Source organism: Rhyacophila brunnea, unplaced genomic scaffold, assembly GCF_057557595.1.
Source record: "Rhyacophila brunnea isolate RB1 unplaced genomic scaffold, BYU_Rbru_1.0 scaffold_1, whole genome shotgun sequence".
Taxonomy (NCBI): Eukaryota; Metazoa; Arthropoda; class Insecta; order Trichoptera; family Rhyacophilidae; genus Rhyacophila; species Rhyacophila brunnea.
In genome coordinates, this window is record NW_028232751.1 from 57070219 (window position 1) to 57086995 (window position 16777).

The 16777-nt window shown below is 34.6% G+C and overlaps 1 protein-coding gene across 1 annotated transcript; it reads left to right on the forward strand.

Moving 5' to 3' along the window:
• Positions 1–1577: 1577 nt before the first annotated feature.
• On the forward strand, positions 1578–16044 carry LOC147079997 (protein Loquacious-like). The gene is made up of 4 exons (XM_085947509.1): positions 1578–2097; positions 8540–8770; positions 12363–12492; positions 14169–16044. The coding sequence occupies exons 1-4, from the start codon at positions 1786–1788 to the stop codon at positions 14435–14437; spliced, it is 942 nt and encodes a 313-aa protein (XP_085803635.1). The 5' UTR covers positions 1578–1785; the 3' UTR covers positions 14438–16044.
• The last annotated feature ends 733 nt before the right edge of the window (positions 16045–16777 follow it).

A 16777-nucleotide genomic window follows, 5' to 3' on the forward strand; every position in this document is an offset into this window, starting at 1 on the left:
TATATGAATGTTGAGTTGGTAAATAATTCAAACAATGGTATGTGGTATATTTACAATATTTAGATACTTCATACACAAAAATACATATTTTTATAGTTTAGGATAATATTTTTCGCATATCCCTTGTCAATTTATTTATTAGCGGCTTATAATAATTATTGACGACAATAATAATTATTATGTTTCATCAAAAAAGCCAATATCACGTTTCAGTTAAACCATTAAATAGGCTATGTTTTACTTTTGATTTGTAATAAATTATCATTTTTACCTAACGAAAATAGTTGTACAGTCATCTGTTTAAGAAAAGATGGTCGAAATAGTGGTTTGCAAATTTTTTCAAACACAGGTTTTGACATTTTTTTCTTCCAAAGTCGGTTACATTCTGCAATAATATTATTTATTCGCATACATAATATTATTGCTGACGGTACCTATATCGATAAAATATCCTTGAGACCGAAATAAATATAATCATAATAACGCCAATAAAAATAGATTTTTTATTAATTCATCATGGGGCACTTCTGAATCGATTATAACCGCTGTATGGCAAAGATGAGTTTTTTTTGTTTTGTTACACAAAAGAAGTATAACTTCTAATGCGTGTACATAAGTACACACACCGATTTTTTGAACATTTGATGACTGCATAAAGTATTTTTATTACATAAAATAGTATTCTTTTAAACCTCACGATCTAATGTTTTCGAATTTAGTCATATTTCAGTACATTCATGTACAGTGGTGTTAAGATTTTTTAGTTTTATTAATTTTTAAACGCATTTACAAATCTATTAGTAAAATTAATGTTAACATTATATAGTGAAATAATTACAATAAAAAAATATATTTTATAATCTCTGTGATCCCAAATTTGACAAGAATTAGGCATTTTATTATTAAAAAAATGGCACGATTGAGGGGGAGAGGCATAGCAGCAGAGAACCTAGCGGAAAAATACGAAGCTTGCAATTTGAGATTTTTTTTGATAATTTACAATTTCAACTGTACTAATTAATAAATATGCATTTGAAAACATTAAAAAGATTTTTTGTTTATTTTTTAATTTAAAGATAAACTGTCAATAATTGTAAAAAATGTAATAAAATGTGAATTCGTTGCATGGTCAAATCTTATTATTACATTATATTTTATGGCCATATTTATTATTTAAATTTAATTTATTAAGTGCTAGATTTTCTGTCGTTTAGATTTTTGACTAATTCATCGTTTTAATATTTTTTATATATATTTTAAAAAACATCGATTTTTATAAAAATATAAATGTGTATAACTTGAAATCCTTATTATTTATATCAAATCGAGCTTCAATATTGGGACCATGCCTAGAATAAAATATTTACATATTTACATAAATACACACACCGATTTTTTTAATGTATTTTGTTAGAAACAAAAATCCTTTTCAACCGAAGACAACGCGTATGTATAACCTATACCTACAGGTAATAGGTAATGTAATAGGCACTATAATTTTTGCCGAGATACTATTTTCTTGACAAAGGTATGGTAACACTGACATTGGATTAATTCAAAATTAACTAGCAACACTTATTGTTTTCACAACACAAGTGACAAGTGTTTTGTTTTGTTACTGGACAAACAATACGAGCTAATAAAAACGTGGTAAAAAGTCGGAATTCGGAAGGCCAAACTGAGAATTTTATTGTACTTTTGTTGACATATTGATACTTTAGATTAAATTTTAAAGGGCATAAACCATTTTGTAGTCCACATATATCGGTTGACGTTATTCTCAAGATGACTACTACCAAAACTCCTGTGACTGTTCTCCAAGAATTAATGGTTAAGTATGGTACGATACCTCAATTTGATTTCATGGATTTAGACGCCGCTGGAGTTTTCCAATGTCGTGTGAAAGCCCTTAATATTACGGCTGTTGGGAAAGGGCGCAGTAAAAAGGATGCGAAACATGAAGTCGCGAGAATAGCGCTGGAGAAATTGGCCGAAATTGGGAAATACTTCCCCAATGACGCCCACGATCTGACACCTTCGTCATTGAAGTCGTCCGATGGCACTGACATGTTAATTAATCATGTCGGGACATTAAAGGTAGGTACTATTGTTGCATTGTAATTTTCTTAATTATTCCGCAATCTTTTGATCCGGCTTCCTATAATTAATACCCTGTTTCACTCATTGATTTAACCCTTTGGCTGCTACGATGTTGTGCAAAATCCGGTCGAAGATTGCTACTAATAATTGTCGATAAATTAAAGTATTGTATTATTTTTAGACACCTTACCACTCTAATTGATTCTGCGAAATCGGAATATTTTTTAAAACACGTTTTGTAATTAGTTTATCGTTTTGAATAGATCATGAGGCTATTAGATATCCCCCGCTTCGTCTGCCTTTAAAATTAATTGAAATTCTCTTTCTCGCTCTATCATACTGACGACCATGTGTGCAAGCGAAACGAACTATCGAGTTTTTATTTTTAACAGCTATTGGAAACAATCGGTTACTTCAAAATATTATTTTAATTCCATTCGATTGCGTTAGCTAACGACACATTTTGCCTATAATACTCATATACCACCATTTGAAGAAATTCCGGGCCCAAAACATCCACCACCGACTGATGCGTTGCCAATATCATACTTTGAGTTATTTTTTACGGAAGAGTTGTGGGAACTTATTGTCTTGGAAACTAATCGATATGCTCAACAATATATAACTTCTACATCCGTATCTACTCATTCAAGAGTAAAAAAATGGTGTCCGACAACAGTAGGAGAAATGAAGGCTTTTGTGGCTATTATCATGGAGATGGGGTTAACAATACGACCAAACATTTTAGCATACTGTCCACAAACTCCAGGTGCATTCCGTGGTTTAGGAAAATGATGGCTAGAGATAGGTTTTTACTGTTATTAAAATTTCTGCATCTCGTATCCATCGTACAATATGTTTGAGTTGTGAAAAAGGTCTTCATGGTGTTTGCTTATCGGAACATTTAAAATATTGCAAATGATTTTTATTTCATTATTTTTTTTATAAATGAAATTGTTTTTATATACTATAAATCCACTTTAATTTAATAGAAAATCTACAGTCCCTTCAGGGAGTCACGATCTGTGTATTTTACTTTAGTAAATTAGAAATAAGTAAGTTAGTATTAATTAAGTTAGTATAATCTTTAGTATTTTTAGGGAAACACTGTTCAAAAATACTTTTCCCACTGTTTCAAATGTATAATATTAAATAAAAAATTGTCATTCCACCCAGAATTTGACTTTAAACAAATAAAAAACGAAATTAGTTTATATTGTAAACTGAAATTTGTATTTGAAATTAATGCTTTTATTATAAAAATGCTGATGCGATGAAAAAAAATACAATAGTTATAAGTTCTAACCCTACCCAGTCACAAAACATATATAAATCAAGTTATATTACACAACAATAAAACTAAATATATCAAAAATGTTTCATACCGCTGAAGCAGTAGTATGTTCCAAAATTAACTTAACATTTCAGGCATCAAATGCAAAACGACGATCGTTGTGGCCAATATCAAAAACAACGATATATCGTTGCGTAGCATTCTAAGGGTTAAGGTCGTTTTAGACGTCAGTTCTGTTGAAAATTCAGTTGGGAAACGGCGATTTATATTTACGTATTTTTTATAACTTTCTAAACATATTGGTTGGTTTAATGCAGTATGTACTTACATTATTTGAAGAACTAATAATATTTCAATCGAAATTAGAAAAGTAGTATGAAAACGACGGCAACATAATAATTTACAAGTCAATTTAACTGGAAACACTAAAAATGGATATAATAACTGATGGAAAAACCATCCTGTCTCGTCTCCGTTTTGGATTCAGTCGGCCGCTTCAGTTTTGCATTTACATGTCAGTTTAACTGACAGCTCGACTGAAACGGAGACTGATCGGACAGTAAAACTGATTGTTACCATGCCTATAGGATAGGCCTGTAGCTAATTCGTATAGATTAGATGCGTACAATTTCAGACCGTTCGGAAAGCGTTCATTGATCAGCGTATTGGTATTATATGGTATGCAGCCAATGAAGTATCAACTGATAAGTATGGAGTGATTTTCAGCCAATCACGTTTGCCCAAATTGAAGGTGGGCAATGTAAGATTTTCAGTTTATGTTAATACACTACTTCAGAACTAAAAATGGTCACTCAGTAGTTCGCTACTTACAAATAACAATAGTACTTTAGCAAGTGAATAATTATTCTATGATAATAATTATAATATAGTCTCTGTTAAATATGTAAATTTAAAAGGATTTAGAATTTCATCAATCCAGTTCCAGAAAACCCAACTTGTACTGTTTGACAGACACATAAAGAATAATTGAACATATTAGAGCCATGTCACACGTGCGACAACGAACAAACCCGAGACGGGCAGAGCACTAAACGTGACGGTGACACCGTGTTGACGTACAGGCAGGCTAGAATGATCCTTGCATCCGCAGTGCGTTGAACATCTGACCATACAGTCAAAACACTTAGCTTTGTGGATTCAGATAACAGATTGTTTTTTTCAGAACCTTTACAACTGGCAGGTACACAATAATATTGTATTACACATCAACAGTTAGCGGGTGTTTGAGGCAGCATATGTCTTTGATTTACTGCTCAAGTCTCTATGGTTTTTGGCGGGCGTAGTCCATTGAAAGCAATCAAATTAACAATGTGAACGCTGTGCAGTTATCGTTGAGTCAATGGTAGAACGGTTGGAAGTCACCGTGAATAAGTTCATGGCTAACCGTGAATAGGTCCACAAATCCATGTGCGATGGTGCTATCATTGATACTGACACTCTTCTGCAAGTTTCCAGTCTGTCTGTTGAGCTGGTGACCAGGTAACCAACCAGGTGACTGCCATAGTTGTCGACGATAGCAGTCTTTCTAGTGAACTTCGAATTCGCATGGAGATGGCTTGGTCTGCATTCAGCTAATTTAGGATTGTGTGGAGGTCTGTTGTCTATTAAATGGGAGGAGCTTGTTAGTTTATAATGGAATTGTAGGTGAAAATGGGCGGAGCACATTAGTTCACAGTTTTAACACGTAGCCAAAAAGATGTTGTCGTACTATAGATAGTATAATAATATGAAATTTATAATTTACTTTTATGTTGAATACCTACAAGTCTTAATCAGTTAATATCTTGGTATGTACCTATATAGGTATATAACCAGTAAGTACCTATGGCAATTCAGATCCTCTAAAATAGTGTAAAACTATCAGTGGTCAAGTTGAGTAAATCTTCATCAAAGGACCTACGCAATTTCTTGTAAACTCTGCATACCTAGGTAGTTGTTTTTAACATTAGGTAGGTGTATCTATGTATAATGAGGTCTCATTTTAAAATGATTCTTTATTACTTGCTTTTCCCTCCACCACCCGCCACGTCTCCACACCCGTTATGCAGGCGTATACCATGGCGTAATGAACGATAGGCGCTCTTCCTTGCCTGGGCTTGCCGAAAGTGTTCCAGGAGCAACTTCCCAAGTGTGCGTGATCCCTACTTCTATATAATGTATTACGGTCAATTCTCGATGAGAAAAGACCTTCTCGCTCGCCGTAAAATGCTGAAAACTTTTTAAAAGCTGAGAAATTTTCCCTCGTAGATACCAAGTCGCAATGGCCGACCGGTCCAACTGAGGGTCGGACCGACTTGAGAAGCTCTTCCCTTTCAACCGACATATGGGGACACTCCCAGAGGATGTGATCGGCATCCTGCAATTCGCCACATAAGCAAGTCGGAGATTCTATTAGGCCAAGCTGACAGAGCTTAGAGGCAAAACCACCGTGTCCGGTTAAGAACTGAGAAGTCCAATGATTTGGAGTCAATCTGGTTATCTCCATGCGTCACTTTATATTAGGAAAAAAAAACAAATGAGTTTTTCTGCCCTTGGAAGAAGTGGTCCATCGCCCTTGCCACGCACGCAGCGCCGTGTCATACGCCAGGTCGCGTACAATAACTTTTCAAGAACCAAACAACCTTAACAAGACCTAAAGGCGGCGATATAAAGATTCCGCCCCCAGACCTCCGAGCAAGGCGGTCGTGGCACCACGGACTTGAATGTGCAGGTCTAACGGAAGCACTCCAACAACGACAGGCAACGCATCGGTAGAAGTCGTCTTATAAGCCTTAGTGAGGGCAAGTAATGCTGAGCGTTGACCGCTGAGAAGAGTTTTCCGGATGGACAATAACTTACATCTATGATACCACATGCTGCCGGCATATCCAGCAATACTCATAAAGATTGCATCGTAAGCTATTTTAAGAAATTTGAACTTAAGACCCCAATTACTTCCAGTAAGCCAGGAGACCCGATGTTAAGCTGCTTTGGCTTTAGCCACCGATGTTTTGGCATGGTGCAGATTCAGATGCAGATTCTTTATTACTAATAATTATATGGAAATATTGATAGGTAGGTAAGTAGGTTTTATTGAAGTTAAGATTTTGTGACATTATCGTATTATTTTGTTTAATTGTGTAAAAATAATTTAACCGCGTACAAATAAATATTATTTTAATTTGATTATGCGTTTAATCAAAACTTTATTAATTGTATTAAATATATTTCTTCAATTATTTTATCATATTTTCTACTTACGTAGAATAACTTCTAACTACACACACCGATTTTTAAAAATTTAAATCAATGGCATCTTGTCACGTATTAACATACTAAACTGGACATACAATATCTTTGCACTAAGTCAATCACGTTATTATAATTCGCTGGTTTATGTAAAATATAATTTTTTTGATCACATTCATAATATGATCAAAGCCGTTTGACATTGCAACAATAAATTCGCACTTACCTAGACAGTAATGGCAGACAGCGTCATAGAATATCTTTACTTTATTTTTTTTTACTATAGCCATATGATTATAATATATACTGCGCTTATTTAATATATTCTAATTTAATTTCTCTGTTTATTTATCACTATATTCTATGCTTCACATTTTGATAACTTAAATTTTTGTCAGGACGTGACATCAACATTATGGAAAGGTATACCATATTTACATATACATACTTTGAAAATAATGTTTTCTGTACAAGTTAATTAAAATAAAACTAATATATTACACCGGCCTGGATCGATTCACTGCTGGATTAAAGCTTCTCCGAACTGATTTCATTCTTTGGTTCTGTGCATTGCCGTGTTCTTCCACAGCTATTATTTCGTCGATCCAGGGTCTCTAAGTCTAACTTGGGACATTTTCCACTTAGGACAATTTTTTAATTACCACATTTAAATAACATGCTAATTGCATCTAATATCTAATGGCCGTTTAACGGGGACACGGCAGCCGTGTCGTCCGCGTCCGACAAGTTAATAACCACAATTAACCATAATACCTGTGTATAGTTATTCTCTGATGGATATGGATTTAAAAGAAATAACATTAGAAAGGAAATAGTTTTCAAGCTCAACTTAAACAGATGTTATCGTGTTTTCAATCCATTACTTGGATAACAAATGAAATTATTGTTTTATGCACTAAAAACAGAAGTGTCTCAGTCCTTATTGTTAATATAAAGCGGGCATATCAATCGATTGTGGGATGGATTTTGGTCGATTGCACCATAGGTTGTGAGTAAATTCAGTCGTAAAAAGCTTGTACATTAGTTTTAATATAATATGATTTTATTGAGATGTTCAAGAGGAAGTATTAACCATTCCCAGTTTCCAATGTGGATTTCTTTAAATTTAATTTAATATTTGTAGGTGTGGACATGACGTGTTGAGTTTCAAACAAAATGTTTGTTGTGGAAAATGTTTTAAAATAATTGTATTTGTAAGAAGATGTAAGACAATTAGAGCAGTTTTTAAATGGATTCAAAACGTCATGTATCTGTTTTGTATAATTATTTTGGAATACATTAAAATTTTATTATTTTTTAAGCAGTGTTTTTGATTTGAATGTTTCATCTGACCTGTAACCTTACAAACACTAATAAGACTAAAAACGTATCAATATTTTTTTTTTGGATGGTAGTGATGAACTATTTGAGAACAAAACCTAATTTACAGAATGTTGAAGGCTGTTATGCACAATTTTCACTTTGAAGTTGTTTTTATTCAACTTGGTCAACTCAAACATAAATTTTGTTATTCATACTTGATATAGTTTACTATGTGAGTCAAAATAATTTTCGTGACATCATTGCATATTAGATGTTGACTCCAGCTGTCACTAGTCAGTGACCGAGTGAGAGCACTGTCGCCAAAAATGGTGATGCCATGGGACTGTTACAAGCGGTCGCTGCCTGAATTGAGAACCTTGTTAATTTTGTTGATCTAGAGAGGAGTCGTACATCAACAGAAAATGTATGCATGTAATATTGGCGTTATATCGATATAATGTCATTTGATATTCTATGCATTTTCCTTTTATAAAGTAACCAAGGTAATTATGTATGTGTTTTCTATTATAAAAAGAATGAATTTAAATATTGTTATTAATAAATTGATTGTAGGATCTGTGTTGTGAGCTGCACATGCCTAATCCTGAATATGAATGCGTTGGCGAAACTGGATTGGCGCACTGCAAGCAATTTACAATAAAATGTACGACGGCGTCTTTGGAGCTTACTGCCACAGCAGCGTCAAAAAAGCAAGCTAAACAACTAGTCGCCGAGAAGATATTTTTGTATTTGAATGAAAACATGCACAAAAGAATATCGGAAGCAGCCGAGCAAGAGTATTTCGTGAGTTATTTGGTCAAACTAGATTTTACTAATATGCGTTATTACAATCTTCCCAATCTGTTTAATATTGAGATTCAAACTATCAATCTACAGTAGGCATCCGGTACCCATATTTTTTCAACTATGCCGGATTGTCGGAAATGTCTAATTATTGGATTTCTATAGGATTTTTAGGATTGTCAAGGTCGGGCACCGAACTGCCGAGCGACTCTGCTCTGTAATCCGGCAGTTTAATGTGAAACCTGCCAGATTATAGAGCAGGAGAGCTGAGTTGCAAAATGCCGGACTATTGGACACGCCGGATTACCGAGCGCCTACTGTATATTAAATATTGAAATAATACATTTTTATTCAATGAATAAATAATACATAATACGAGGGTGGGTCAATAATTCCTTAGAAAAAAGCATTAAAACAGTTTTTATTTTTGTATTTTTTTTTATTTCTCAACATCTCCTTGGAGCTCAATACACTTGGTTAGACGTTTCTCAATTTTTTTTAAACCGTCAGAAAAATAAGTTTTCGGAAGGTCCTCAAAATAAGCATTTGTCCGATCGATGACTTCTTCATTTGAAAAAAAACGTTGTCCACTTAGCCATTTTTTTAAGTTTGGGAAAAGGAAAAAGTCACTGGGGGCTAAATCTGGCGAATACGGTGGGTGGTCGACCAATTCGAACTTCAATTCTTCAATTTTAGCCATTGATCGTAAACATGTGTGAACACGGGCATTGTCCTGATGAAAGAGGATTTTTTTCCTGTTTAAATGAGGCCGTTTTTCTTCAATTTTGGTTTTTAGCTGGTCCAATAAAGATGCATAATAATCCCCTGTTATTGTTTTTCCTTTTTCCAAATAGTCAACGAAAATAATTCCACGTGCATCCCAAAATACAGTAGCCATAACCTTACCAGCTGATTTTACGGTTTTCGCCTTCTTTGGACATGGTTCGCCTTTCGCAATCCACTGCTTTGACTGTTCTTTCGTCTCGGGAGTATAGTGGTGTATCCATGTTTCATCTACAGTCACAAAGCGACGAAAAAATTCATCCGGATTGCGTTGCATGAGCGACAACAGGGCTTTAGAGTCCACCACCCTATTGCGTTTATTGTCGACTGTGAGCAAACGCGGCACCCATCTTGCAGAAATTTTTTTCATGCCCAATTTGTCATGTAAAATAGAAATGACGCTACCTTTTGAGATCCCTGTAACCTCAATTATCTCACTCAACTTTAATCTTCGGTCACTTAACACCATATCGTGGATTTTATTGATCATTTCTGGTGTAGTCACCTCTACAGGACGTCCTGAGCGTGGTTCATCCTTTGTTGATGTACGACCACGTTTAAATTCATTTAACCAGTTATAAATAGTTGCAAGTGAAGGAGCAGATATGCCGTGAACTAAATCCAACTCATTTTTTATTTCCTTTGCTGTTAACCCTTTTATATTAAAATGTTTAATAACAGCTCTAAACTCAATTTTCTCCATTTTTGTAAACGAGCAAATTTTTTTTTTAAATGTACGAGAAACACACAACAACCCGACCAATCTGATTGAAACTTCGCAGCATACTGAATCGGTAGTGCCGCTGCATGAAAACAAACCGCTTACAGTACTAGTCGCGCCACCTGTCGGCTTTTCTAAGGACTTATTGACCCACCCTCGTATTTAAGAATGTAGCATCTTTTATTGTAGGTACATAAATTATACATTGTGTAGAACAACCTCAGAAACATAATGTCTACTAAAAAAATTCTAGATAAAGGATTGTACCAAAATATATAGCTTGAATCCATATATATCGCAATTGAGGCAGTGGGCTTAACTGATTAAGCTCCCAATTAATTTGAAGTGTTTTTTCATTTATGGTTTCATTTATAGTTCATAAGAAATTTCTACATGATTAGCAATTTAATATCATTACATAAGTAAAGCTCACTGCCTAGATTGCAATGAGTGTGGGTTCAAGTCCTATTCAGCAGTGGTGACGACTAAGGTAATAAATAACCGTAAGACATTTCATAGGTTTTAAATACCATACAATTCTTTAGCGCAATTTCAATTCCTGGTTCGACTTCTTTTAGTGCATGTTGTCGTTTTAGAGAAATAGCTTTTATAAATCAGTAATAATATTATTTTATGTTCAGGAAATTGTAACAGTCAAATACTGAAGATGAAACAAAATTCAAATTTAATTCCCATAAATTTGGCTATCCATATTTACGATGATTGAGCGGTTACCACGTGAGCTTATAATGTCATGTTCTTCTAAAATAATATGAGAATTATAAATTGACGTAACGATGAGAGTATTAATTTTCCTAGCCACCACAACCCAAGATATAATTGCTGTACCTAGTAATACCTTTATCAGGATTATTAAACGTGTGTGAATTCTTCTGTTTCGGTCCTGGTATTCTGGGAGTGTGGAGGAGGTTTGAGTTACACTTTATAGGTAGGCAAAAGTATAAAATTGATAACAAAGATTTTAGGTTGCATGGCGGTCTGCGCAGACGCTTTCATTCATTCAAAACAAAAACAATACAGTTACACATGGGGGGGGGGGGGGGGTAAACATTGATTCAGTATAACTAAGATAATTACAATTATTATGGGGCGTGTTTTTGTGCTAAAAAGTATTTGTTTGTTGCGAATTACGGAGGTTGATTATTTAAGAGCTTTAATTGGTTTGCACTTTACTTTCATTTTTATATTACGTGTTTGGGTTTACACATTATTAACGGTTACACTCTTGTACGGATGGAAAACAAGCATTCCGCCGTTTCGGACGCCTGTCACGCCGCGGGCGGACAGGAGGGGTGCTTATGTCGACTCCACTGTCGTTTCGATACTGCCCGTCTTTCTTTTTCAAAAATGCATCCCCGTTCGTGGGGGACGAAAATATCGGTGCGGGGCAGAGGGTGTGCTTCGCAAACTGTCAGCATCTTCCCGCATTCACAAAGTCCCGTTAGGTCTTCGGGCTGCTTCTTGGGTCTGCTCGACCGGCGAAAAACCGGTAGGTACGCTTTGTATCTGGGGCGAGTCCTTCGCCAAAGTCGCTTTCGGAATATTCTTTTTGTGATATTGTTTATAAGTCAGGGCTGGTCAACTTTTGTCAGGGATATTTTAATATTGAGGTTAAGATTTCAGATCTGGAATTTGAGACGTTCTCGTGCTAGGGGCTTCGTTTGGTAATACTAGTTACCGCGGCTGCTAGGGGTTCCGTTAATAAAAATTACATTTGACAGTTCTTACCACGAGGTAGTCAACTCTTGGAATGAGTCATAGCATTGTTATCACTATATATATTGATTTTGGAGTTCAGTGTTATGTTGGAATAGAGCTGCAGGAGAGCCAAGAAAATATTGAGTTCCGGACCAATTTGTATATCAACTTCAATATTTCTGTGTGAAATTTACCAATTTAGAATCATTCATTTGACTCGTCCTACTTGTCATTTATGCATAATATGCATTTGTGATAATTTGGCATGACACATTTAAAATTTTTAAAACTTATACCCCTCTTCTTTTTGCCCACAGAAATGTACATGTCGATGTGTAATCTCATAATGTTAATTTATTTTTGCTTTAGAATGCGGAGTTTCTTAGTAAATCGAATGAAGACGCAGTGGCCAAATACTACGAGAAATCTGATGTTCTTTGGAAGCCAAATATTGGTCAAAGTATTTGTGACTATCATTTGGGATTTGCACAATCAATCGGTAATACCATTATATTTTTTATCTTCTTATATGTGTTATAGAAGTTTGTTTTATTTGAATTTGAGTCGTAGCTTTTCTATCTTTTGGGAGGTCTGCCGAGAGGGCGACGGCCAGTGAGTTTTCTGTGCAACATGATGTGTGTGATTTTAATTTTGCCCATCGACTCAGTCTCACATTATGTACATTACAGAATTTTCATTGTTTTTTCCCATTATCTGATGACATTCTCAATTTCTGAGATCTGTTTATTTTGTATCTTTCTGAGGGGTTTGCCCGAGTGTCATCATTTCTAGACTTCACTACGTACATTTAGTTTTGGCTGGGTTGCTTTATAACAGTGGCGATGAATCCATACTAGGCGATTGTTTAAAGCTTACCTTCTTGAGAAAAATAATTTTTGATTGCATATTTATATAATCACTTGAATACGTGTATTAATTAAGGCTCTCAGTACCAAAAAGTAGTATTGCCTGTAGTTACAAAATACCGAGTCATTGCAGTAAAATTTCATGAAGCAGACCTTTTGAAAAATGTAATTTTACAGTGTGAAGCAATCACGGCAGCTTCTATAATTTTAGGTATTAAGAACTCGCAAGTGTCAACACACCATCGTCAGCCATTTCATATTGAATGAGGTTGACCACTGTACTGCTATTTACACCGTTATAAATAAAACAGGCCAACGGACTTACAACGTCGACAGGTTTAAATATTTTGCTGTATTTTTTTGACTTGCTTGAAGCACTTAAACCATAGTTGAAGTTATTGGCGTTAGTATGTAGAACACTTTTCTATAAAAATGTCAGTTTTTTTGTTTTTGGTACTTAGTGCCTTAATTAATACACGTATTCACTTGATTATTTTATATTAAAAATAATTTTATTTGTCAACGACATCTGTCATATATGTAGGCGTGTATTATAAATATACAGATAATAGAACAATCTGTCAAAGGTATAAAAAAAATATGCCACGAGCGACCGTCTATCCAGCCTACCTCTTTCCAAAAGTCACCCTTCGCCATTGCTTTACAATGATATTAATTTTCATAGAGTTAATTGGATGTTTGCCACAAGCACATATATGCTCTCCAAATTCCGTACCATAGAAAATGAGCGTGTATACATGCTGTACTATACACTCATACTAGCCTCGGTCGATTGTTTTAAATATTTTAATATATTGTACACACATTGCCATCTTTTATAATATATTTCTAACAAAAGATATTATGTTTAAAGGGTTTAATTCGCGGTCCACTGGGTACCGCCATGCTAATACCTTTTAACAAGACATTTAAAAGGTTAATCAACAATTTTAGTAGATTTATCATGGTATATAAATATTTCCATTATCTCAAAGGCTCTTATTGTGTGACAAAATGGACAAATTTTATACTTAGTAATATCCGTAAATCAAAATTGCAGAAATATATAATTATTAAATCCTCTCTTATTCATTTATACGGTTATATGTGATCAGTACCGGTGAGAAATATTGCGCCAAATTTTGGAATATAGACCACCCTAAACCCCCCATTATAGACATGGCGTATACAATAATACCTCATACAAGACGGAAGAAGGCGTGAGGGTTGCTAAAATGTCCAGAGCCAACGCTGTTTGTGAAAACATATCTTTTTACAAGTTTTCATTTGTGTCTTGTTTGCTTTCCAGAAAAGGAGTTGATTGACAAAGCTACGATTATATTGAATTCTCCGGTACAATTGAACCCTGTGAAACGTCTCGAAGATGTTTTAAATGTTTTACAGCTTGAATTTGAATGGGACTTGATAGAGGGCCCATATTCTCAATATGCCTTGCTTAAAATACCCCATGTTGATCCTCCATTATTCATCACGGTTCCATGCGATGACCCGCTAACGAGGAAATTGAAAACTGCCAATGAAGCCCTCGACTACATAAAACTCAGTTTTGGCTATTGATAAGTTACCATCTAGATCAGTAATTCAATGTCTGCCAAATTGTGTGCCGCGTAGCCTAACGAGTCTAAATATTTTCCATCACTTGATTGTCAAATGTACGAGTCGGTCATCAACCCTTTTGCATGATATGACGGCATATGCCTGACATTAACAATCAAAGAAAATTTAATATACTTGAAAAACGATCCTGTTGGAACTGGAATCAGCATTTTGGACTTGTACCAATTACGAAGGTTCTTAAGCCACGAAATGCGCCGTCGTCCTCTGCTATGCTTAAAAATACATTTTTTGTTAATGTCAGTGGAATGTAAATATGTATCCTTTTGGGGTGTTCTGTAAAGTAAAGAAAAATGAGATACGTTTCTTTGACCGTAAGGGGTTATATTCTTCTTCAATCAGTGAAAATGTAATTGGTAGAGTAAGATTGCATGATGGGATAGTAACTCTCTTCTTCCCCATATAGCACTTTAATAGAGGTGGCGAACCTCTAATAGAAAATGGCACAAGAAGAAGAAGATTGCAATGTACGTTTAATACTTTATTTTTATTAATATATTTTTTTATCCAACACATCTGTAAATTATGTTTAACATTATTTATAGTATTCTATTAAATTCAAAAAAGATTATGCAGGGCTTAAGTGGTTCAACCCATCATACTGTTTTATTACATTTATATAGTATATTAATTATTGTATTTAAAAATATCTCACTTAGGTAGGAAATATCACATACAAAAAATATTTAATACAGCATGTGGTGTTTCATTCACATTACATACCTTGTGATGAATAATTCTTTAAGGCTTCGGTCACATAGGTAGGTGCTTCGCTAGTTCTGAACTAGGTGCTATACAAATTCTTTTGAAATTTGGGATGGTTCAAGTCAACAACGATATGTCACTCTCAAAACTAACCAGAAAGCTACTTCTCACAGAGAATTCAAGTTTAAAATTTCGAAAGTCTCAAATTCGAACTTGTTCGGTGCATAATGTCAATTATTCATCCCATGCGTCATTATTCATAACCTTAAAATATATGGTGTTTGACGTTTGTCATACTGAGGAAACATCCGCCATCTTGCAAAATCACTAAGTGACACAATAAAAATAACCAACATGTTTGTTCGCTGGGAGACTCACTAGGTGACTAATAATCACAAAGCGTGCAGTGTGGCCATTGCGATAGTATAGTGTGCGTCCGTTCGCTAGGATATGTCACCTAGCACGTAGCCACCAAGCAAACACCTGCCTATGTGGCCTTAGCCTTAACGTTGTCGTAAATTAGTATCGTAGCCACCACATAGCTTGTCACTTGGCGATCACGAATATTATTGTATCCCTCCACGAATTGTTCGACATAACATGTTATGGATACTATATTATTTGAAAGCACATATAGTATTTTATTATTTATAGATGCTCTCATCATGTACGAGAGATAAAACATTCATTTCGGCAAGTGACCATGTGAGTCTCCTAAAACGATTAATTTTGTATAGGTTGAATGAAATGAGAAATGTACACTTGTAATATAAAGTAAGTTTATTTATAACGGCATTGTTACAATACTTACCTTGTAATAAAAAAATATTTTCACAAGTTTTTCCAACATGTATTATAATTTATTTCAAGAATTACCCAATAATTCATCAACATTTATTATTTAATGTGTGATCACCGGGCGAAAGAGATCCAAAAAGCATGTGTTGTAGGTACAACAGGAAATTTTCCCAAAACCTGAAAATGAGAGCAGAATCGTATTATATTAAAATCATCCACATTTAATTTACTATCAAGACTCACTGCACTAATTCTATGGTTTTTTAAGTAATAATCTAATCTATATTTTATGAGAGAGGATTTCATAATATGCATCTTAATTGAATCATCGAGTTTCAAAAACCATTCTGGAGGTTTTTTTTACGAAAATGACCTTTGGATGCCATTTTATTCATTACCTTAAAATCTATCTAGTTATCCGGGTGAGAGTTTCAAATGCATTAAATCTCGTCAGGAAATCATTTAAAATATTTGGGTCACTTACAAAAACCACTCCGTATGCGAACTGAGTTTCAAAAAGCATTTAAGTGATATCAGCCAATCAGGTGTCGCGATTCATACAAAAATGCAATATGGCCGCAGTACTGAATCTACACTCGGTGAGGTAAGTCGCTCTAGTTTGCTGTTGATATTTTGTCGTTATCAATCGTATATAATGGATGATTATTTGATAAGTGTTACGAATTCTCTTCCTGGAACCTCAAGGAAGCGTTCAAGGAAACCAGATGCATGGAAACGCAGAATGCAATGCAAAGAAAGGTAAACACAATTTGACACTTC